General features: G+C 36.5%; 1 protein-coding gene across 1 annotated transcript; it reads left to right on the top strand.

Moving 5' to 3' along the window:
- Positions 1–15,093: 15,093 nt before the first annotated feature.
- On the top strand, positions 15,094–16,057 carry LOC135224823 (uncharacterized). Its single transcript, XM_064264146.1, has 3 exons — positions 15,094–15,210; positions 15,378–15,471; positions 15,642–16,057. Exons 1-3 carry the CDS (start codon positions 15,094–15,096, stop codon positions 16,055–16,057), a joined length of 627 nt encoding a protein of 208 aa, XP_064120216.1.
- Positions 16,058–25,077: the final 9,020 nt, after the last annotated feature.

The following is a 25,077-nucleotide window of genomic DNA, read 5'->3' as shown; positions in this document are numbered from 1 at the left end:
TGTGGGTAGTTAACTTATATCTTATGTTTATGTCCACAGGCATTATCAGGACTTCAACCGTTCTACTCCTTCCTGAAGTAAAAAAGGAAGAACATGTACAATGTATAGAATGAAATAATATTAAAGCAAGGTAATAGAGGGCACATAAAGACATTTAAATCTGACTATTACGTTAGTTAAAAACATATACTTAATATTCATTAAAATATTGGATTATCATAAAACTTATTTTTCATTTTAATATATTTATTATATTTACCTATATTTAAAAAAATAATTCTAAACGTATAGGCTCTGGGTTAAACACTAGTTTCTCCTTAAAATATTATTTATGGTGAGGAATATGGTCAAATCAGTGCTTTGTAAAACTAATCACTAATGTATAGCAACTAATTTAAGAAATTATCAGCTGTAGCCCTATTTCAGTAGTTTTGAAACCAGAAGCATGTCATACAATTACTTTTCTTTTAAAGCACCTGATGACACAGATTCAATAAAAATTTTTGTACATTTTTTATGAGCTAATAATATTTTGTTCCCACACCACAGAACAGTTTTGCGGCGAAGACGTAGGCCATTTATGACGATATTTTTCACCACAGAAGTCGCAAAACGATTGTACTAATACTGTTTTGAAAAACCAATTCAAGCAGAAGGGTTATTGCCTCAGACAACACTTTTCATTCTTCTCCTCTGCCTGCCTTTTTAAACAGATAATCTAGGCAGATTTCCAAGCTATATTATCTGACTTCCAAGAAATAATATCGGATTTTCACAGGACATTTCCGGAATATCGATCTTGCGGACCGATTGCCGATTGCATCTCAGAATGAGAGGCTAAAATCGTTTCCGATAATCTGAGCAACCATTGTTTGTTCTTACTTTTTTGGTCGTTTGCAATTCAGAGGGAGGCAGGGTGAGATCGTGAATTTGCCGAATAATATCTTACCTAAAGAGATTGCTCGTAACGGGCGACTGGCAAAGGAATTCATACAATATCCGAACACCAGCGGAGAAACTCGCTCTTTTGGTGGTGGTAGGACAGAAAGGGAGAGAGAGAGAGATTCCCCAGGACTATTTATCATTACTCTAACTATAGTGCTAACAGCCAGCTAATTATTTGCTGTAATTTTAGTAGCAATATAGAAGAAGATGGAAACGACCATTCCATTAAAAGGTAAACTTACAGGAATTTTCAGCATATATAATAAAATAAAATGTCTGTAGAGTAATCACTATATTGACCTTCATAACCGTTCAATTTATGATCTATTTTTTCTATGATGGAGGATAATATAAGGCTCATAATCAACATGATAGCCTAAGGCTATCAAAATGTATCAATAACGCATCTGCAATGATGGCAGAATGTAATCCAGTAACTTTTTTTTTTCATTTTTTAAATTTATTTATTCTGATATTCTCATCAACCAAAGAAAATTTAATCAACGAAATTTTTTTTATCTTATTTCTTAGACCTCACAACATGGCAAATGGTACCTTCATGTTCTTTAAACACAGGCTATTTTCCAAAGTTTTTACACTTTCATTGCCTATTTTTGATATTTCAGCGAAGTTTGTAAAGGTTTTCAGATGTTACTGATACATTTTAGTATCTGTAATGTTTGTCGAAGGGGACGTGATGGCTTGAGCTTCTTTTCAGAGGTACCAATTAGTTTTTTTGAGGTTTTCAAAAGGTTACTTGAATTAAAACAGATATGACTCGAGAATCGACTACTGATGCGACCCTACATATGCAACTGAGGCTGGAAGAGTGAATCCAGCAGCTTTGCATTGAAATGTCTTGCTTAGAATAGGAAAACGAGGTCATAATCTCACGTGATATCTTTAACGATGGTGTCTTTATATTCTCGTCCCCTGTCCACTACACACACACACACACACACACACACACACACACACACACACACACACACACACATATATATATATATATATATATATATATATATATATATATATATATATATATATATATATATATTATGTAATCGTCAACATACCTTGAAATATAACTACATTGGGGTGGAATAATTTTGTTACATATTTTACTTTCAAGAACCTTCACAGTAAAATTGAAAACATTAAATAAAACATTTAGGAATGTTGCTTAATTCCTCCCATTGTTGAAAATAATTGGAATAGTGAAAAGAATACCTTACTGATAGGTTTCGGAATAAAAAGAAAAGAAGGCAATATTAAGGTCAGCCAATTGTCACATAACTGCCTACGTCAAACGAGATAAGACAATCCCTTGATTTGTCCTAATTTGCCACGAACATAAGAAAATTCTGCAAGTGGCAATGGCATAGGTCCTAATTGGACATTTGATAATATAATCTAATTACGCCGGACTGTGCAAGCATAAAGAAAGGTGGGAAAAAGCACAATCTTTTATGTGGTAGGATAGATTTAGGGAAAGTGTAATCCTGAAAAGAATCAAGAGTTGGGTACGACTGATTTATTCATGAATATGAGACTAATGGCACAGGAAATTTTAAAAAAATCAATAAACTACAGACGGGACAGAAGAGAGGAATAAATATATTCCAAACAGTATTGATATAACAGAGATTATTACTTACCAAAAACATATCAAATTAGGAATTACTCACCGAAAAAAATGTTTTTCCTTTGAAACGTCAAAAGATGGTTGATAACTTAGGAAATGGAAGAGCAAATCAAGGATAAGGAGAGAAATCTGTTACGAGGAAAGTGGACAAAAACGAACGAAGCTCATTTTGGAGCTAATAGCGATGGTCGGAAAACAAAACAAAGAGGAGGGAATAATAAAATATTTTTGAAAGAGTAAAATACCAAATATTCCCATACACCTAACCCCTACAGAGAAACACAGAGACACTGAATTACTAGTAAAAAGCAATCAGTGAGAGGCTAGCAATCTAATATTGATAAGTAACGAAGAAAAAGGAAAATATCATTCACTGACTCTGGTTTGTACAGCTAATGGTTTCCATGAAAAGTTGTGAGATAGATATTTAGATATGTACTTCTGAAATTGGTTGCTTGCAATTTAAGCACAGTACGCATAGTAAAAGAAAGCGTAAGCAATTTTTCAATCATAAACTCTTAACATTAGTGATGAAAATTTGGCAAAAGTGGAAAAACGGCTTAAAAAATTTGACAAAGCCTCAAAATATAAGAGAAACTGAGACACTTTACAGAAAAATCATTCCCTGTCACAAAATAATTCAAACCATATCAAATTTGCCCAAAATCGCAGGGCACATCGTCTCTGGCAGACAATCGATAAACTGCCGAGAAGTTAAAACTCATCCTTTGAGTTACAGAGGATAAAAAAAACCTTTTTAAGAGATAAAGGCTAAGGCACAATGAATTCACAAAATAAAACGGGTAGAAACACGTGCATTCAAAAAACTACTGTTAAAAATGACGAATATAAGATAGGGGTGACACACCAAGTCCCTAATCTAAAGACATTACGTACCGTCTGAAAATTTATATAGGCCCTTGGAGGACTAATCTATTTCTCCAAGACTTCCCATTGCGTGACTAGAATAAATTTAAGTTGATGCATATTGCATTTTATTAACATTATAAGGTCTGCATACATTTCACTGCAGAAGAAGCAAAAATAGGTAGAAGTAGAAAACTAGAAACTAGAACAATTTGTGGGGCGACTTATTAAGTGCTGAAAAAATCTAAAGCAGGGTTCTAAAATCCTAGTGTAAAAGTTACTTCATGAACATGATGCTTAAAATGCACTTCACAATTTTCGAGAATTGTACACCTGAATTTCTGAAGTCATCAGAGAGAGGGAATGAATTTGCCCCTCACTTAAATATTTCTAGATTCCACAACTATACTGCATAGATAAACTTTTTTACACTTTAGTTTGTGGTCCAAGTAAAACTGGCAAACTAAATAGTATTAACCTGATACCGCAAAGTGACACTTTTTATTTTTTGCGTCAGCAACCTTCCAAGTGTTGCAAAACAGGTTAGGTAAAAGCGAGTACAGAAAGAGGTTTGTCATCGTAGGTACATTTTTATGCATAAAAAATAATCAGCTCACTTTACAGTAAAGGCACAAGTCAACATTAAGACTTTGCTAAATGAACTCGATGCAAAGGACATAATGTCTACCTTTATTGCAAAAACCTGGGACATTGTGAAGTGAAATTAAATATCAACACTTTCTGGAACCAGACAGTGTTCAGTCAAATGTTTAAAACGATTATAATGATATAAGAATTATGAAGAAAATCGTAATATATAATAAAAAGGAATAGTGAGAGATACACAGGAGGACTGATTGTAGCGAAAGAAAAATCAGTGGGATAAATGAATATCCTCCATAAGGTATCAATATCTAAGTAACGATTTTTTCCATATAGAGATTTCCACTATAGAATATGAAAGGGTGATGGTGATAATGATAGTGATGATAATGGAGTCTTAATATCCTCCCCCCCCCCCACCCCCAACCCCACCTCCCCCAACATGAGGAACTTCTTCTATCAAGAGTCGTTCTTATGATGATGACGTCATCGAGTGATGGTGCGAGCAACACCTGACTACACGAAGATAAGAGAGAGAGAGAGAGAGAGAGAGGTTGATATTCTTAATTTTTTTGGTTGTTATTTTCACATTGATAGCCCTGCCTATAATTTTTTTGGTAGCACTATTGTCTCCCATGACATTTAAGCTGTATGAAACACAGATGATAAATGATGAATGTACTGCTATCTCATGTAAGGAATGAAAGAATATACTTCATATTAAGAATTTTATGTTTGTTTCACTATAAATATTTTTGCATTAAGTTTACTGCAGTACATAATTCTTATATCATTGTAATCCTTAAATCAATGGCTTGACGATGTTTATTGGGAAACGCTCCTTTTCTGCAGGTTAAAATTGAGGTGCAATGAAAATTATAACTTTTGAAAGAGGAGAGGTGGAACATATATCCTGCCTATATGAACTCTCGAGAGAGACTGAGAGTTTCCATCTCTGTGATTGGCTTATCAACAGATCAGCGTCGAGGAACCAGCGTAGGCATGAGATGCACGGGTGAAGTGAATCTACTTTTATAGTAAAAGCATTTGATTTGTTTTATTCTTTGGAAGTAAAGCAAATCTGTAAAATCCAAGCAAAAGCATTTTTATTCATAAGATTTTCAGCAATTACTTTCTTGCCTAGGCTTTTGCTGCCTTTTACTATTCGAGCTTTTGCTTTTTCTCACAAGCTTTTTGCTTTAAGCAAATGATTGTTATTTTGTTCATGAAACCCGCGCAGTTACAATAGTAGGCGCGGTAGTGACCTCACCGCCAGATGAGTTACGTGATACCAGTGAGGCTCAAGCACGTAACAGAGTGAGGCTGCTCTATGGCTGCCTGCCGAACTTGGTGTCTTAACTTAGGTTGGGCAGCCAAGACAGCATCTTAACTACAAAAAAATGAAGGAACTCTCATCAAAAGAATGCATAGGGAGAGATGATTGTAAAAAAGATAAAACAATACGTACAAATACAAAATAAAAACATAGCTCATTTAATTCCATATAGATATATATATATATATATATATATATATATATATATATATATATATATATATATATATATGTATATTTATTTATTGGTCTGCCGGTATGGTAAGTTAGTGTTTGCGAGTGTCGTGGTATGCCATTCACATGTTGTTTGGGTTCGTGTCTCCCAAAAGTGGTGAAAAACCCTTGCTCTGTATCATGATCAATTATTATTGCAGTGTGGGTCTGTAATGGGAGGTTGAAACTAACATTCTCTAAAAGGTGAATTTCAAGTCAACATTCCCCGCGTTGCTTTTTCCATGTGAATAGGTTGCCTCTACAGAAAAGTATATATATATATATATATATATATATATATATATATATATATATATATATATACATATATATATATATTATATCTATATACAATATATATATATGTATATATATATATATATATATATATATATATATATATATATATATATATATATATGTATACATATATATATATATATATATATATATATATATATATATATATGTATACATATATATATATATATATATATATATATATATAAATTATTATTGCAGTGTGGGGTCTGTATGGGGAGGTTGAAAACTAACATTCTCTAAAGGTTGAATTTCAAGTTAACATTCCCTGCGTGCTTTTTCCATGTGAATAGGTTGCCTCTACTGAAAAAGTATATATTATATATATATATATATATATATATATATATATATACATATATATATATATATATATATATATATATATATATATATATATATATATAATATATATATATATATATATATATATATATATATATATATATAGTGTATATATAGTATATATACACATGTATATGTATGTATGTATAAATGTACATATTATATATATAATGTGTGTGTGGTCTATCTCCTTAAATGTGAAATTTTACGAAAAGCAATTAGTAAATGTGTCAACAAATAATTTGGTTTCGTCCTGTTTACGGCACATAAAAGTAATTTTTCACGTGGTACATTATCCGGACACGACTCATTAATTCATAAAGCTGGCTTTAACCATAAAGTAAATTATAAAATGAGATTGACTAGGATATCAAAGATTATTTCCAATGAGGCTTCTTTAAAACTGAGATATGTCTAAAGGACATTCTATACAATTTAATGGATTTATGAATACATTCTTAGATGAGCTCAAACAAACAAACTTTCAGGTAAATATACTATGGAGAAAAATTCACGAGAGAGAGAGAGAGAGAGAGAGAGAGAGAGAGAGAGAGAGAGAGAGAGAGTCTCTTCTCAAATGACACGCTCACACTGTCTCCTCTTCCACTTCCGAATAAACCGTGTCGGGCGTTTTTGGAAAGAGCAAAGGCACCTCTTCCAAATGCTCTACAGAACCTAACTCCAACGAGTACCTAAAGTCTAAAAGCTTTTTAAGTGCTAATGATGGTTCCTCATTGGATGGACAACGTTTCCCAGTTTTTTTTTTTTTTTTTTTTTGTTTTTTTTTTTTTTTTTTTTTTTTTTTGTGGTTTCTTTTGTTCTCATCAAATTTGAATTTTTCTAGTACCACGAATAAAAGAAAGTATATTCAACACGCATGCGACATCATTTTCTACCCATTGCTTAATGAATTTATTATTAAGTCTTAATAAGTCTAAAGGTAATTTTTTTTTAGGAGCACGTTCTTTTCAAATCACTGTTCATTCTAATAAAAGCAAATGTTAAAAGAAATACGTGGGATAAAGGCAAACTCCTTTTCCGCCAACATTTTCACCAGTAAATACAATGCAAAGGACTCGAATGATAAAATCAGCCCTTATTTTGAAGTAATGCAAACATGTACTCAAATCCTTATATTTTTTTACTCTTCACACTCCGATCATATCTGTCACCTCAGCTGGTGAGCCAAATGCCGGCATTTTAAGGAAAATTTAACTTAAAAAAATTCGACAGTCGCAAAAGAGCATGATGTATTTATCTTAGTTTTTTTTTTTTTTTAACAAATCATGACAAGCCCTATCACGATGCACATCAAAACATCAAATGCCATTTTATCTTCTTTTTATACTGGTATATGAGATAGGCAGACTTTCCAGCCTAAATAAACGAATATATATATATATATATATATATATATATATATATATGTATGTATATATATATATATATATATATATATATATATATATATATATATACATATATATGTTACAGTCAATATCTAAATCCAGACAATTTGTAAAGTGGCTGATTTTTTCAAGGCAGTTTGTGAATTGCCTGGTTCACTCAGTCAGTTTATAAATCAGCTAAAAATCGCAGGCAATTTACAAAGTGACTAAAATTTTGATAGATTTTCTTGGCATATTGACTGAAATGATCCTGCTACGGGTCACAATCCCCAACCCCACCCCGCCCGGCCGAGGGACTAACCAGGTCCTTTTGTGTGTGTGTGTGTGTGATTCAAAAAGTCTGATCATGAACGAACCCGCAACAGTGTGTGTGTGTGTGTGCGTGATTCAAAAAGTCTGATCATGAACGAACCCGCGACGTGACACGTTACGTCATCCTTGCGCCATAATTCTCATTATTATATTGATTTTAGCGGGCTCACTTTGTCGCAGTCTACAAAGGCTGTCGAGGATCATCTTATGACGATGGCAGAGAAGCGGCCGACGTCTCCTGGCCCCCAGCAGGTGGACCCGCCCTCCCTTGATGACCAAGGCTTTCAGAAAGTCGAAAAGAAAAAACGAAAAAAGCCCTTACCAAGTATCATCAACCTTTCTAACCCCTCGACTTCTGAAGCACCTACCACGACGTCTCAGGGCACTTCCCAAATTCGAGCAGTATCCAGCAAGACCAGACATCTTATGCAGCTGTTTTAGCCCTTGAAAAAAAGTACCCAAATGCAAAACTTCAAGCCCGACGGAACCTGAAGAGGGAATTTATTATCACCCCCCGAGAGTGTACAGTCGGCAGAACTCTTGAAAACGGATCCCTTATGTCTCTTGTTGACCCAGCTGCGAAGATATCAAAGGCAATGATGATATACCTTACATTTATATTTGATAGACAGAACAAGAGAGTAATCTGGCTGTTATTAGTAATGTAACAAATAAGGGCTTGTTTAAAGTACAGCAGTTTTATAAATATGTTGTTATATTGGGTTGGTGATCATTTACCAAAGAGCAGTTAACATTTACCTCTGGATACGTAAATACTTATCTCGCCAGTCTGTATATAGCTATTGGATTAAGAGGATTACTGTAGCTTCGGTTGAAGACAAAATGAAGATTTAAGAACATCGGTATTATCTCTGATTATTCCACCAAGTACAATTGGGATGTAACAGATGGTAGCAGAGACGTCATCGAATCTCGGACCTGGTATACAAGTCAGAGAAGACATCGAATTAACAAGTGCTTTCTTGTGATTAACAAGTTCCGAAATTTTTTTGAAAAATTTTTGTAAAGTCTAAAATGCCAGAAAACATGGAGTAAAACAAAACACCCTTACCAAGGGGGGTGGAGGGGTCCAACCATCAGCTATGTTTAGAAGAACAAAGGAACTTGAACTTTTTTTTTCTTTTCCCGCCAATAACCTCCCCCTAAGAAGATATGCGGAGTGTAAGGTTCCTCATGTAGGAAGAAGACAACAAGATGGTATTACTTATATTACCAGTATTACTTCTTCTATTGAAAAGTTTGACGCCCCTGGTTGACATAGGTTTTGACGCTTCAAAGAAAATTCTGAGTGAGACTTAAGTTTTACACCCCAAGAAAATTTATGAGACCTCTAGTATGTGCGTGTATTTTTTTGTAATTTTATAAAGATAATTAAGTTTAAAATTTTCAAAATTAAACATTTCGAAAAATTTAAGCTGAAGGTTACCCTGAAATCCCTCTGGTGTTAAGAAAAATTAAATTAAAATGGATGTTATGTACAGAGAAAGCATGGACTTGAACAAAGAGATTTGTGAACTTGAAAAATTTGGTCATATTCAGAAAACCGATGGTAGTTTTTGTCTTTTCATCATTGTAAATTAAAAATTGGAGGATACCTTTGCTTGGCCACATAAAGGATGAAAGGATTGTGACCCAAATAGAAATGGACCCAGGATGAAGTGAGATATGATAGAAGATACTTTATCTGCACATGGAATGTTTTCTGTAAATGTGGCACGTATGGACACAAGAAAAACGGCTATTAAATGTGATATATGTAAAAAGAATTTCATGAACAGGATGGAAAGGGAACAGCATATCAAAATTATGCATAAAGATATTTCGACAAGTGTGGTAAAGGAAGGTGCTTATTGAATTTAACAGCAATCATTACTATGGGAAAAACTATTGGTGAAGAAATTGCCAAAAGGATTGGAAGCGAAAAGATCAACACAGATTACTAAAGCGAAACCTCCTCCAATCTGGGTTGGTCAAAACTTTTGAAAAGTTTTTTCAAGAAGTAGAAGCGTGGAATACCTCGAACAAGGATGATAATTTTACCAAGTATACTGATTTAGTAGAGAGCCTGAAGAAAAATAATAATGTCAAAGATTATGTTGTTTCTGTGCTATTGGATAAAACATCTGAGGCTCTAAACAAAAAATGTAGCAGCAGTTTTTGGAAATTCTTAAGCAAAAGTATGCAAAAACTACAGCAGAGAAGTGTATTGATGTTCTCAAGTCAATCTTGGATTTTCCCGTAAAGGAAGAGGACACTAATGAAACTTACTGGGATCAAGTTTGAAGTCTTGATCTGTGATTGTATGAGAGAGGAAGTTACTGTACATTTGTATTACTTGTTGGGTGTTATGATGGTAGAAAAAAGCATATGATCGGGGGAATATTATGCAGAAGAGAAAAGAAGACTGATGGATTGCTATGGAGACACATGTATGGCACTGATAGGAGACCGCGAGAAGACAATGAAGTTTTTATCCTTCTGAAGATCGAATACAGAAAGTTAAAATCGAAAATAATAGAAATATTAGAACTAAATTTTCAGGATCATCTGAGAATTTGTCTTCGGTTCACTATGGCGAAAATAGAAGTAGATGGCAAAGATGGCAAAATTTTAAGCAAAGACCTGATTTTCATAGATTTCGTAGATCAGATTCTAATCCAGGATTTGGAGGACTCAGTCTGGAACATATAGGAGGGCTCCCTCGCGGACACCATCAAGACCAGGATCATCTTCGAGGCAGTCGTCCAGTTTTAGACCATACTACTCCAATGGTAGGCCATTTTCAAATGGAAGATCATCTTCTAATAGTAGGCCTGCTTCAAATGATCGGAAACAGCAGCAAAATTTGACTGAAAGAGAGTGATTATGGTCGAAGAAAATGTAGCAAAAATCTTGGAAAAGATTGAAGGAATGTCGAAGAAAGGAAGAATGTGAATTTTTTGTTTTGTAAGTATGGAAGAAGTATCAGAGATCATTGATTGTAGATATCAGCGATGTAATGTTTGCTAAAGAAGTTACCGAAGTAGGAGCTCTGATTTTGGATACTGGTTTTGTCCAAGTAGCTTAGTTGGAAAAAGTTGGCTAGAAAATATATCTGAAGAAGAATGGTATTAAGAGAAATTTGCATAAAGGAGTTGTTTTCCAAAAATTCAGATTTGTCCAAGTAGAAATATATGAAAGTAAGGAAATTATAGAAATACCAATAACAATAAAGGAATCTGAAAAATCTGATACTTTCAGAAGGATATTGCTTGAAGCTTTTGTGCTGGATGCCGAAAATGTGCCATTGTTGTGTGGTAGAAATACTTATGAAGAAATGGGAAATGGATCTAAGTATGCATGAGATAAAGTGACAATCAACGTCGACACAACCCGTGAGTTCGAATGTATGTATACTGCAGGAGGTCATATGGTTTCTTCAGCTGTATGAGGATAGAGCATTTTGGACTACAGAACGCGACTGTATTTTACTTGAAGAAGGAAGTAGATGTAGAGAGTTATGAGAAGGTGAAGAAGATTCATGAAGTAACCACCACCAAGAATGAAAATCACTACTTCATGCATATAGGAATGCAGGAAAACTTAATGAGAAAATGCGAGAAACAATAAAAGAAGTGTGTGAAAACTGCAATATATGTAAAAAAAAATGCAAAGAATCCCAGGGCACCACCTAAAGTTGCATTACCAATAGTTTCTGATTTTAATCAGATTGTAACCATGGACTTGAAACAATATGGAGAGACTTATGTATTATGGATGATCTGTTTCCTTCACCAGAATTTATTCAAGGAGCTGTTTTGAAGGATAAAACCGCCGAGTCAGTGGTTGAATCTCTCAACACAGCATGGAACTGGAGGTTTGGGTTCCCTTCTCAAGGATACTGGGCAGATAATGGACCAGAGTTTAAGAACCACGAAGTTAAAGAGTTTGCTTCAAAACTAGGTTTTGAAGTAAAATTTGGTCCAAATTACTCACCCTCCCTGGAGCAATGGAATAAACGAACGTAACCATTATTCTGCAGATATGACGGTGAAGAAAATTCGAGAGGCAGATAAGAAAATTGATTTAAAGAAGGCTGTAGAGATGGCTGCTTGGACTCATAATACAAACACCAGTATTTTTAGGATATAATCCTATGCAGTTGGTGACAGGAAAGGCTGTAACAATACCTGGAATTTCTACAGGAAATGTCGCCACTGAGTCGATGTTTGACAGTGAGAATGTGAAGTTAATGATCGAGAGACATCACATGATCACCAAGCAATTCAGGGAAGCTGAATATTCGTCAAAAGCTGAAAAGGGCTTCACAACAGCAAAACAATAAATTTAATAACATCATTTACAAAGAAGGGGAATATGGTATTTTGTTTTACCAAGATAAATGAAAAAAAAAGAAAAAAGCCTGGTGTGGCCTCCAGTAAAGGTTTTTCACACAGAGGAGAGATGTTTTTACATTTGGGCGAATGGCGATTTAAAGAAAAGTAGCCAGTTGCAAAGTACAACTTTTGCTCTCAAAGAAATATTCCTTCGGAATTTCAAGAGAAGTAAACAACGAAGCAAAAGCAGTGGATTCTACTCCCAAAAATGGCAGGAGAAGAGAAAATATCAGTGGATCCTCCAGCCAGTAATCTAAGAATGAAGACAAGATCTCAAGATAATAAAGAGGAGACTGAGAAGGATTTCATTGGAGCATTCTGGTTGACTTCAGAAAAAACCGAGTGTTTTTTTAATGAGGAAATAACAAGTTATGTATGGAATTGCCTGTTAAATATCACAAGATGCCAGAAGTGTTAGAAGCAAAGAAGAAAGAATATGAAAAAAATTTGTTACATTTTTGACACTTTTGAAGAAGTGGAAGATGTAGGGCAAGAAAAGATAGGCAGCAGATGGGTGATCACGAAAAAGGAGAAGCATGACGGACAAAAAACTGATTACAAGGGAGAATTGTCGCCAAGGGTTTCATGAAAAAGAAAAACCCCAAGCTGATTCACCAACAGCTATGCGTGAAAGCATGAAAGTCTTCTTGTCCTTGGCTGCAAATGAGAATTTTGAGCTTCAGTCTGTTGACATCAAAGCAGCATTTTTACAGTCAAACACACTTAACAGGAATGTATTTGTAGAACCTCCAAAGGATTTAAAAAAAGAAAACATTATTTGGAAACTCAGAAAACCATTATATGGAATTGGATGATGCCAGTAGAAATTTTTTTTTTTGGCTGAAAGTTCAGCAGATTTTCAAGGAAGAAGGTCTGAAGACCGTGAGTGGAGATGAGGCATACTACTATCAGCAGAGTGAAGGAAATCTGATTGGTATGATACTTACTCATGTAGATGATTTTTCGATAGCTGGTACAAAAGGATTTGTAAAGAAAGTAACAGACTTGTGTAAAAAGAAAAATTACAAGTTTCAAAGATAGAAAAGAATAAATTTCGGTTCACAGGGATAGATATCATCAAAACAGAAACTGGAATAACAATCTCAATGGATGATTATGCGAGGAGTCTTGAGAAAGTGGAAGATATCAGGAAAGGAAAAGCTAGTGAACTTTTGACTAGTCAGGAACTGAAAGTATTTCGCAAGTATGTAGGAAAGTTTTAGCTGGTTAGCAGCTAATACAACCTGCCCTACTTTCTATCACAGCCTTGCAGATGTCCAAGAAAAATAGTAGTGCTACATTGAAAGATCTTAAAAAGATAAATTTTGTGATTGATAAGATAAATGAGAGACAAATAAAGTAGAATTTACAAGAGTTGATAAAAAGAATATTTGAAGATATATGGATTTACAGATGCTTCCTTTATTTATACACATGAGAGAAGCATAAGTGGGAATCTGATTTTACTAGGAAGTAAGAGAAATGGAGCGTGTGGTGCCCTATTTACTGGAAGTCAAAGACTATCCAGAAGGTATGTCATTCTGCAAAGGCGGCTGAAACCAGAAGTATGACTAAGATTATTGATAACAGTCAGTTTTTTGCGAGTCAGATTGAAACAGTTCATTCGAGTTTCAGATTGAACAGTTATTATTTGGTCATATGGAAAGAAAATTCCAATCAAATTGTTCACAGATTCAATACCCATGCTAGAATCTGCTGGGAGTACCAAGCAGGTTGAGGAAAGGCTTCTCAGGAACAGCATACAGGAGATGAAGGACATGTTGACTGAGGGCTGTATTGAGTCTTTCAGTTGGCTGGATGGACAGAAAGACATGATTGCAGATGTTCTAACAAAAGAATGCAAATGGAATGAAGATCTTGAAATGATCTGCAGGAAAATAAATTTAGTTTGCAAGTAACGAGGATAATCTTGTGAAATACAAAGATGGAGAGATCATGTTAATTAACAAGACTGAAAAGCAGGGAAAGGAGTAGTAACACTTTTACTGCTTAGATCATACCTGCATTAGCTATTCAGAATTGGTTTTGCCTGATGTCTGGTGCAGTACTAAATTATGTAATAATGTCATAACATGTCTTTGTGAAGTATCTTATGTTATGCCTGTTTGAGTACCAAGACTTTGCTTTTGAATATTAATTTGTAATATTCTTTAGTAAGTTTTTATATAGAGGAAAAATAGTTTTTTTTTTTTTTATAGAGAACTATTCAGATTTTGGATAAAATGTAAATACATACCTATGTTTATCTGACACAAGAGTATTTGTAAACAAAAAAATATAATAATTAATTAAAAAAAAAAAAAAAAAAAAAAAAAAAATACCCCCCGGAAATATGATATACCTTACATTTATATTTATGATAGAACAAGAGAGTATAACTGGCTGTTATTAGTAATGTAACAAAGGGCTTGTTTAAAGTACAGCAGTTTTATAAATATGTTGTTTTTTTATATTGGGGTTGGTGATCATTTACCAAAGAGCAGTTTAACATTTACCTCTGGATACGTAAATACTTATCTCGCCAGTCTGTATATAGCTATTGGATTAAGAGGATTACTGTAGCTTCGGTTGAAGACAAATAAAGAAGATTTAAGAACATCGGTATTATCTCTGATTATTCCACCAAGTACAATTGGGATGTAACAAATGATCTGTAAAGTCTCCAAATATGTCACTATGGACCGGATTTTGGAGGTGCCAGGCATAATGACCGCTTCACGTTGTACAGTGAAGAACAGAGACGGCACAGAAGAACAATCCCCATACAAAGCACTCTTTGGTGATGAGGCCAGAGTAGGTCTACGCTCAACTGCATTTCCAGAAGAAGTTTTGAAGACAATGATCACTGAAGAGGATTTACTTGGAGCTTACAGTTTCCCCTCTGACTCTACTCGACCAGACGAATCACCCGAGTGCATGAACCCTCCAGACTAATCACCCGAGTGCACGAAACCCTCCAGATGATCCACCTGATGCATGGATCATCCAGAACGATTCACCAAAAAGAATGCTCTACTCCTCCAAATGACTCACCAGAGAACTTCACTCAGCCAGGTAGTGATACTCTCTCATTCACTCACACACACACACACACACACACACATACACATTCACACATATACACACACACATACACAGGTAACTGATAACTAATTTGGTTAAGTTCCAAACCACATGGCAAGTCTATCACCATTTATTAAATGTTTTCTTTTGATATTTATCAGAGGGCTCTGCCTACCCAGAAAGTCCACCCTGTGGCCAGAATCCTCAAGGAAGACTTCATAAGCTCCAAGAAGACATAGCACTTCAACGGTCCAAAGCAGCAGCTGGTCAGTTAGCTCAAGCTGAGCGCATGGTCAAACGTAGTCGTGTAGAACATGTCCCAAGTAATCCAGGAGATAAAGTGACAATTCCCATCCCGTTAGTTGATCGAGGAAAAGGTGATCCACAAAATGTTATCGGTGTTATCTTAGATCGTAACGAAAATGACAGTAATCGAATAGGCGTGAGTGATGGAATACTCAAGGGGCGCTACAGTAGGAGCCAATTTGATATTTGCATCCAGCAACTGTATAGTATTGGTGAAGTGAGTGCAGACAAGGAGGTAGGATCTACGTCAGGCAGTACAGCAATCATCTAGGTTTGTGGTCAAGGTTATGCTAAGTGCAACTGTACTGTAGGCAAGAAACAGTGTCAAACAAAATCGCTGTAAATAATGAGCTCTGAGCTCACAATGAGAGGGTAACAGCTAGTTACACACACACACACACACTTACAAAAGAACATGGGTTCGTTCCTCGGCCGGGCGGGGTTGGGGATTTGTGACCCGTAGCAGGATCATTTCAGTTAATATGCCAAGAAAATCTATCAAAATTTTATTCACTTTGTAAATTGTCTGCGATTTTTAGCTGATTTATAAACTGACTGGATGAACCAGGCAATTCACAAACTGCCTGAAAAAACCAGTCACTTTACAAATTGTCAGGGTTTAGATATTGACTGTAACATATATCCAAATATAAATATATATATATATATATATATATATATATATATATATTATATATATATATATATATATATATATATATATAATATATAATATATATATATATATATATATATATATATATATTGTAACTTAGTTGTCAATAATTTTTAGTTATTATTTAAGTTTTTAGATTTTTAATGTGAAATATTGAAGTGTTATATTCTTTCTTTATTAGCTTTTTGTCTCCTCACCGGTGGTTATCTTGGTGTTTGATGTTGGCTAACGACTCTTTTATATTTTCAAGTTGTGTTGGTTACGTGGTTGGGCTCCTTCGTTATCTGAGGGATGGAGGTTTACTCTTGAAGGAGTTGGCGTCAGTGTGTTTCTGAGCCTCCAACCTTGAAGGGAGCTATTATTGCTGTTGGAACGATATTTATTCCTCGCCATATTGCAGAGCTACGTTTTGACACTGTATACCTATTGGATATCCTTACTCTGCAGCAAGGATATTGTATTCTTCAATTTGTGTACTGCCCTTGGTTCAGTAAAAGCCAAGGGGACTGCTCTGTCCCAAGGTAATAACAGTTACACATGTATTTATTTATTGAGATCACGGCCTTTGACCCTCTGCTGATGTCATTAGTGGAGCTTGTGAAAGCCTACCAACACCATAGTTTGGGATCAATTTTCCCTGCCACCCAGATTAAGCCTCCAGACGTGGAGTTTGTTATTGTCCTCCAAGAGGATACCTATAAAGTCATTTGAGGAAGTTGTTTTAGGGATATTAGATTGTATTTGTTAGGATATTCTTACTTTTCGCTTACCTCCTCCTTTCTGGACCCTCTCACTTTTTTGTATGTATGTGTTGATGACCTGTCTTTAATTGTGTAATTGTTTTCTTTTGCAGGAAGATAAGAGAGTGTTTCTCATTAGTTACTGTACCCTTGAATAGACTTTGCACTCTTCTTGAAGTTGGATACTATTCCACCTTTTGTGGACTTAGTATGGTGTTTTGGTGAATACTACTTGATAAAAGTTTAGTGTTTTGTGTGGCGGTCAAACAAGCCATCACAATATATAATATATATATATATATATATATATATATTACACCCCCTTTATTCCCTAAACCTACACAAACTGGGAACTCTTACCTGTGTTGCCACGGTGCCCTGTCTGTAAGATGTCACGAGGCTTATTAAGACTGCGTAAATATACAAAAATATCATTTATTTATTCCCAAAGCAAATTGGTTATAAACAAAGAACAAAATGATTAACAAGTCATAATGGCACAAATACCCAAATCTGCCCATAAAGAAAACCAATAAGATAACATTCTACCTTCCGGACTAAGGTTACACTCTCAAACCCCAAACAAGTCACATTGTCTAGTATTAGTCAGTTAGAGAATCCCATTCCTAATCAACCATGGAATCGGACCCATCTGTAATAAAGATAATAGTTATATAGACACCCCACGTCACTCTTTTCAAAGTATTTACGTAAAGAGAATATTTCCACACTTCTCTCTCTTTTCCAAAAGGTAAACAGATTTTCTAAGTTTTTAAAGAACGTGTCTTACCTTTTCGATGGGCGTTTTCTCCCCACCCGCACTTAGGCAACCGCTTGTTCTCTCCTTTGCACAAAGAATGCGTCTTCCACAAGTAACCCTGAACAGTAGGTCCGTAATACGCGTACAAACGAATGCACATGCCTCGCAAACGGGGAACGACCTCTGAGACAAGTTTGCTTGTTTCAGCAAATACCATGCTCTCCCCTGTGAACTTTGCAGTGTACCACCCCTTGGTCCTCTAGGCGAGCAGAGCTATGTGACTTTATTATTATATAAAACACTTTAAACATATTATTAGCCATTCCCCCTCTTTATTTCACCTCTCTATAGGAGCTCGGCTACCCACCCCATGCTAGCACCCGCCTAGCTCTAGACACACAAGCGTCTTACAAATAATATATAAAAACCAGAGGCTGGCCTCAAAAAAGAAAATAATGCACTCCCGTCTACACCATATCGGCAACTAATGCCCAATGTATCACTGTACCACATGACTTAGAAGCCACCTCCGTTGCCGGAGCACTTGTGCTTCGTCGAATGCATAAAAGTTTAAGGACTCCAAGTACACAAATGGCGATCAGTATAGCGGCTAACATGATCATTACTATTGGTATAGTATAGCGGTCATCGAAAAAAAAAAGGTTCATCTTCACCACTATCTTCGAGTGGCGGGACAGTAATGGACTCCACTGTAGGCGGATTCGAACTCGCCGCCTTATGGCTTCCGTGAAGGTGTCGGTGAAACACCTTTATCGACGAGTTGTAGACACGGACGGAAGTACCATGAAGAAGTCTGTAAGAATCCTGCAGGAACTGTCAAAACAGCTGGGATCCCTGTAGAATGAGCGAATTGTTGTAGACGCAGGTCGAGTACGTAACCCAACTCGAAACAACTCAGCACGCGCCATTATTCAGCGTCTGCGACCCTCGTGAGTGGTATCCAACACCCTCCCGTCGCGAAACTGTAGATTCGACGTTTTCTACTGAAGTAAACGTGGGTCACCACCCGTTATTCTATGCAAGTGCTACTCGCACCCGCCTCATCGAAGACTGTAGACTCCTCCTGGTTTATCCCCAGAAATTATATCGAAGACATCTCATTCCTTTGCCAAGGCAGTCCACAAAATGCCCTTCGTGTGTAGACTTGACTCAATCTCTGGTACTGTAGAACGAAGTCGTCTCCCTTGGCATCCTCACGTAGAGTTGGGAATTCTCCAAAGTCATTGTGTGTCCGTATTTAAAAGGTCTACATGGTCCATAAAATAACTAAAGTCTTGTAAAAGTTTTTCCCAACCCCACAAATTCGTCACTAATTAATATATTCATCTACTAATCAAATATTAGAAAAAGAAAAATTCCTCGCTAAAACCAAATAATCTTTACCTACTGAATTTCTCACAAATAATCCCATATCTGACAAACACATATCAAAAGAGAACTCATAAAGTTTAACAGTAAAAACCCCTTTTATGGTTCATATAACTAGCCTCCATAAAATATAATGCCGAACACCCCTTCTATCCAACCACATAACCCTGACAAATTATATCTTCTATCTAATAGATAAATGCTATTTAGAGCTTAACCCTCATTGCAACATCTCTCGTAAGAAAAGAAAAAGAAGAGAGTAGAAAAAAAATAAATAAATAAATAAAAAAAGATAATACAACAATAGTAAGTGAACTTTCCCCTCCCATTACACAGCGCACATAAGAGAAAAAGAAAAAGAAAACCATCAGTTGTTTTAATCATCTCGGACGACGGTTAAAGAAAGAAAAAAAAAAAAAACATATATAATTTCAACATCTTTTCCCAAAAAGGAATGTGTACCGTTACAGAATCTGCTTAGCGCAGCAACCCTATCGACAAGAAAAAAAAAAAAAATCCCCTTATATGACACGTTCTCGTGAAATGTCATATCGGCATCTCCGAAAACCGTGTCAAATCCCCGAGTCATCAATTCCAAAGGGAAGGTTCGCAACCGGACTCCTTACAACAACTTCAGCAAAAAAAAGAAACCCACCTATGAACACGTCAGGTGCTTCGCATGCAGCATAATCAGACCCGCGACGCTAGAAACTCACGATTCTCAAAAAAAAATGTTTAGTACTGATCTTCGTAAGCACACCCCCCCAGAACCATCTCATTATACATAAACCATCATCTTAATAATAACACCACTCGGGTGACATAATAATTCCTCTATTTAATTACTGACCCCACGCTAAAAAAAACCATCTCGTTTGTCTCAGCTAAAGCAAACATTTGCCAAAAGAAAAATATTAACCCCGAAATCTTACGCCAAAAACGCCGCAGACTTAACATACAATAAGAGAGAAAAACATTCGAAGGAAACAAAGAGAAGGAAAAAAAAAAAAGGTTGCAAAGCCATTCTGTCATCAAATTACAAAAACAGATAACAAGAAAAAATAAGGAAAAATGAATGCAATTGCGCTATCATATTAATTGCCACAACCATTCTTTTCAATTTCGACGTATGTGTTAGCTTTGACTGACCTGTTCGTGTTTCATTTAAAACTACAAACCTATTTCCAATTTTTCTCTTCAATGACTTTAAAAGGACCTTCAAACTTCGGGCCTAGTTTGTAATTTAACTCATTTCTCACGTTAAGTTTTAAAAATACCTTATCACCGACATTGATCTTGGATCAGATGATTTACTAATACTCTTTTGAACCATATCTCTGGTTGTGACTCGAGATTACGGCTAAGACATGCGTGTCTCTCTCTCGCTGTGGATATCAGCGCTTCACTGTATCCTCCCCCTGATGAGGCGTAGTTAACAAATCAAATGCGCCTCGCGCTGGATAACCAAACAAAGCTTCAAAAAGGGGACATTTTAATTGAATCGCTAACCATGGTGTTAATGCTATGTCTAACACGTTTAATATATCTGTCCCGAATTTCTATCATTACCACCTACCGTTTTTCTGAGCGCTTCGAGCACTTTCCTGTTCGCTCGTTCGCACAACCATTAGCCTCGGGTCTGTATGGAATAATTGGTTACTTTCTGTATTCCCATGAATTCAGCTAAACACTCCAAGTTTTGTTCACAAATTCCCTCCCATTGTCGGTTAATAGAACTTCGGGTGAACCGTATCTGCAAACGATACCATTAGAAAAATGCTATGGCTACTTTCTTTCGGCCATTTTATGCTTAAGTGGGGAAAATTTCTACTATCCTTGTAGTTCATCTATTATCACTAGCAAGTACTTGTTCGCGTATCTGACTCACAAAAATTCCCTAAGACGTCCATATGTATTCTCTGAAAAGGTTTACTCGGTATAGGATACGATCCTAATTTTGCATGACGTTTGTCCTAGTAGGCTTACATGCGTTGCACACCGCACAATTCCTTACGAAAGTTTTCCACATCTTTACCCATATTTTTCCAAATGTATGTAGCCCGAACCTCATCATAAGTTTTTTCTATTTCCCAAGTGAGGACTACACCGAACCTGCAATGAACTATACTAAAACCTACTGGAATTAGGACTTTCGGAATTACGATCTGTGTCGTATCTCCTTTACTTTCACTGTTCTCAACTTATTATTTAATTTTCCTAACCACCAGATTTCCTTCTAACTCCAAACCCGAAAAAGGGCAAGCTATAACGTTTCTTGACTAATTCCCCTCGCAGAAATGCTTTCGCATCTGCTAAGACCTCGTCTTCATCTTGCTTTTAGCTCTATGAGGGTATATCCCCATTGTATGGCTTCGTTAGTGACCTGCGCGACTTGGAAACCTTCCGCGTCATGAAAACTCCTGCTCAAAGCGTCCGCGACAACATTAAATTTGCCCTCTATATATTTGAGCTTTGCATCAAAATCTCTGATAGTTAGAAACCATCGAGCTCTTTTGGGTTTTGGGAGACCAAATCGGGTTTATTAAAAAGATCGAGTACGGTTTGTGGTCTGTAAGGACTTCTACTTTATTCCCCATCAGTAACATTTAAAATGAACTAAGCTCGACACTATTGCAAAGGCTTTCTTATCTATGGTGGCCATGGACTTCTCGTTACTGCCTTTGTCCTGAACTTCCTGCTATAAAAAGAAAAGCTATAGGATGAAATTTCCCCATCAAACTTTTGCATATAAGCATGCACCTATGCCTTCCTGGCTGCATCAGTCACTAATGTAAAAGGTTCCTTAAAATCTGGAAACTTCAAAAACCGGGGATTCATTAGCGCATCTTTAAGCTTTTGAAAACTCTCCGCCTGGGATTCCTTCCATTGAAATTGAACGTCTTCCCGCAACACATCAGTTAGGGGAGCTGCTATGTTAGAAAACCCAAATTTTACGAACCTCCTGAAAGAAACCGGCGATACCCAGGAATGACTTAATCTCTTTCTTTGATCTGGGGATGCGAAATTCGCTATTGCTTTGACTTATCGTCATTTACTCTAACCCCTTTCCTTAGATATGACTGACCTATAGATATGTGATCTGCTTTTCAAGAACGAACACTTGGCTAACTTGATTTTCAACCCCGCTAAATCTAAGCCTCCTAAGTACTTCTTGTAAGCGACTTCCAGGTGTTGCGCGATCGTGTCCGTTGCGATCAGGATGTCATCCATATACACAAAAACATTTTTGCCCAATAACCCGTGCAAAAACTGTGTTCCACCAACCTGTTAAAAGTCATCGCACTGACCCCCGAATAAAACCGAAAGGCATTCGCTAAATTCATAGTGTCCCTTGGGCACTGAAAAGGCGGTATATTCCTTGCTACTCTCGCTGAGAGGGACCTGTAAGAAACCTTGCGCCAAATCAATTGAGCTATAAATATTATGTCCCCCAATTTCGACAAAAAAGATCTGGTATGCACGCAAACTGGGTTAGCGGTCAGGGATCGTTTTCTCATTTAAACGTCTAAAATCGACGCATACACCGACCGAAACCGTCTTTCTTAGGTACCGCTAACAGGGGGGGAAAGTTGTAAGGAGACACACTGGGTCTAATGATTCCTTCTTCTTCCCATCTATTAATTCTTCTTTCTACTACCTGTTCTCTGATTTTGAAAGGTATGCGTATGCAGGAATATAAATGGTTTTGTGTTGCTCTCCAAATTTACCTTATGCTCTAAGACATTAGTCAACCCCAATTTATCACCTTGCCAAGGCTACCGTATCCCCAAATTGCCGCCAAGAGCCCGCTTATCGCTTCAACGTGTTCGCTATAATCCGCATTAGCCAAAATGTTCACTAAATGTTTGTTTCCTTGATTGTATTTCTGCCTCCGAAAACTCAGTTTTTTTTCCCCTCTACGATAGCCACAGAACCACTATCGCAGTTCCAATCATGGAAGTCTACTATATATGTATTTTTCTGGTATCTCCTAACTGTATCATTACAGTTTAATAGCTCCACCCACGTAACCCCATTCTTGGATACACTGTTCACCGATGCCGTGCTAACAACTCCCCTGAGCTTTTTTTTTCACTGTTTTCAATAACACACACATCTGTGGGTTTTCTCATTTCCTTCAATTTAACTTTTACCATAACCTTTGAACCTGGTAGTAACATAATATCTTCAAATAAAACACCTCTATATTTGTGGTTAGTATCTCTTCCTTGCCACCGCCCCATACAAATTACCACCCTCAGTATTATCCCCAGCATTGTTAGTATCAGAAACAACATCCATATTAGTATCATCACCAGTATTGTTATTATCATTGTTACCACTATGAACTCTGATAGAACTCCCGTAATCATCTCCCAGATCACCAATGTGTGTTTTAACATTACCTTTCCCCATAACACTGCGTATCACAGCAATTAATACCACCGAGCACCTCTCCTTTCCTTTCAATAACCTCCATGTCCTCCATTCTATTCACGTCCTCATATGGTATGAGGTAATTCATTTTCCCGATTGTTATCCCATTAGCACCCGCATGGATCGAAATCTTGTGTCTTCTACAAGCAGGATGACCCAACAAGATTTTTTATTACCTAAGGCAAATTCCTTTTATTACCAAAAAAGGTTCTGTTAACACTCTGTCACGAGAGCAAACCTTATTTGTACACAACCCAGGGTGTTTAATCTATGGGCTTGCACATCACACACCGTCTCCGTAGAGGGCTGCAATTGGGTAATTGGAGAAACATGGATTGATACAAATTATAGTCCATTAGATTTATTGATGCCCCAGTGTCTATGAAAACCGGGATATCCACATCCCCTACTGTTCCATAGACTATGGGCTTTGGGCTTCTGGGGCGTCCCCCCACGAGACCACAATGACATGTACCAATTACCTGTACCCTTTTTGTTGATTCGGGCCTTTCCAAAAATTTCGCCGATCCCTTTGCCCTCTGGTTTGACCCGCCTGGGAAAGTTCTCACATTATAATTACCAGAACCTTGCGGTGCAGGGCCTCGCATCTCTCCGTATCTGAGATGGACAAGACTGCCAATAATGCTCAGTAACTTTTACACATTCCGCAATATTTAACCCTACACAATTTCTTTGGATGTCCTGGTTTATTGCAGTTGAAAACAACGCAACTGCTGTTGCTTTTGATCGATCGATCTTTTGTTATACTCAACTTTTGCACACAGCGATGAGGAGAAAGTTCCGTGTCTCTCTGTACTCTATCCCTCGGGCTTTGTCCCGTTAAAAATTGTGCTATCTACGGTGGGACATTTAGACCTGTGTTTATCTATTTGGGTATAAAGTAATTCTTCGTCTGAGGTAGGCTCAACCTTTTCATCAAAGCTATCCACTATTGCATCGGGTACCTCGTGTAAGAGCAGGGAAAAAATAGATCAGTTTTTATGAACATTATTTAGAGGGAGATTATCCCCTGTAACCCATTTAGATGTTTTCAATTTTCCTACCCAATCTGCCACTGCGTCAAACAGCTTTGAACTATGTTCTACAAGGCTATTAGTGCCTTTCCGTAGTTTATAAAGACCTCGAAGGTCTCTCACCATATCTCCGTGTTCCTTTGAGCCATATGCTGTTTTCAAAAATGCTTGCAAGTCTGTCCAGGTACGACATTTCGTAAATTGGAAACTCCTTGACCTATGACTGAGGTCTCCCTTACTGAAATCTAGCAAAGC

Source organism: Macrobrachium nipponense, chromosome 12 (genome assembly GCF_015104395.2).
Source record: "Macrobrachium nipponense isolate FS-2020 chromosome 12, ASM1510439v2, whole genome shotgun sequence".
In the NCBI taxonomy this organism is placed as follows: domain Eukaryota; kingdom Metazoa; phylum Arthropoda; class Malacostraca; order Decapoda; family Palaemonidae; genus Macrobrachium; species Macrobrachium nipponense.
Note: the sequence above shows the minus strand (reverse complement) of the source record. Positions and strands in the feature narration are given on the sequence as shown.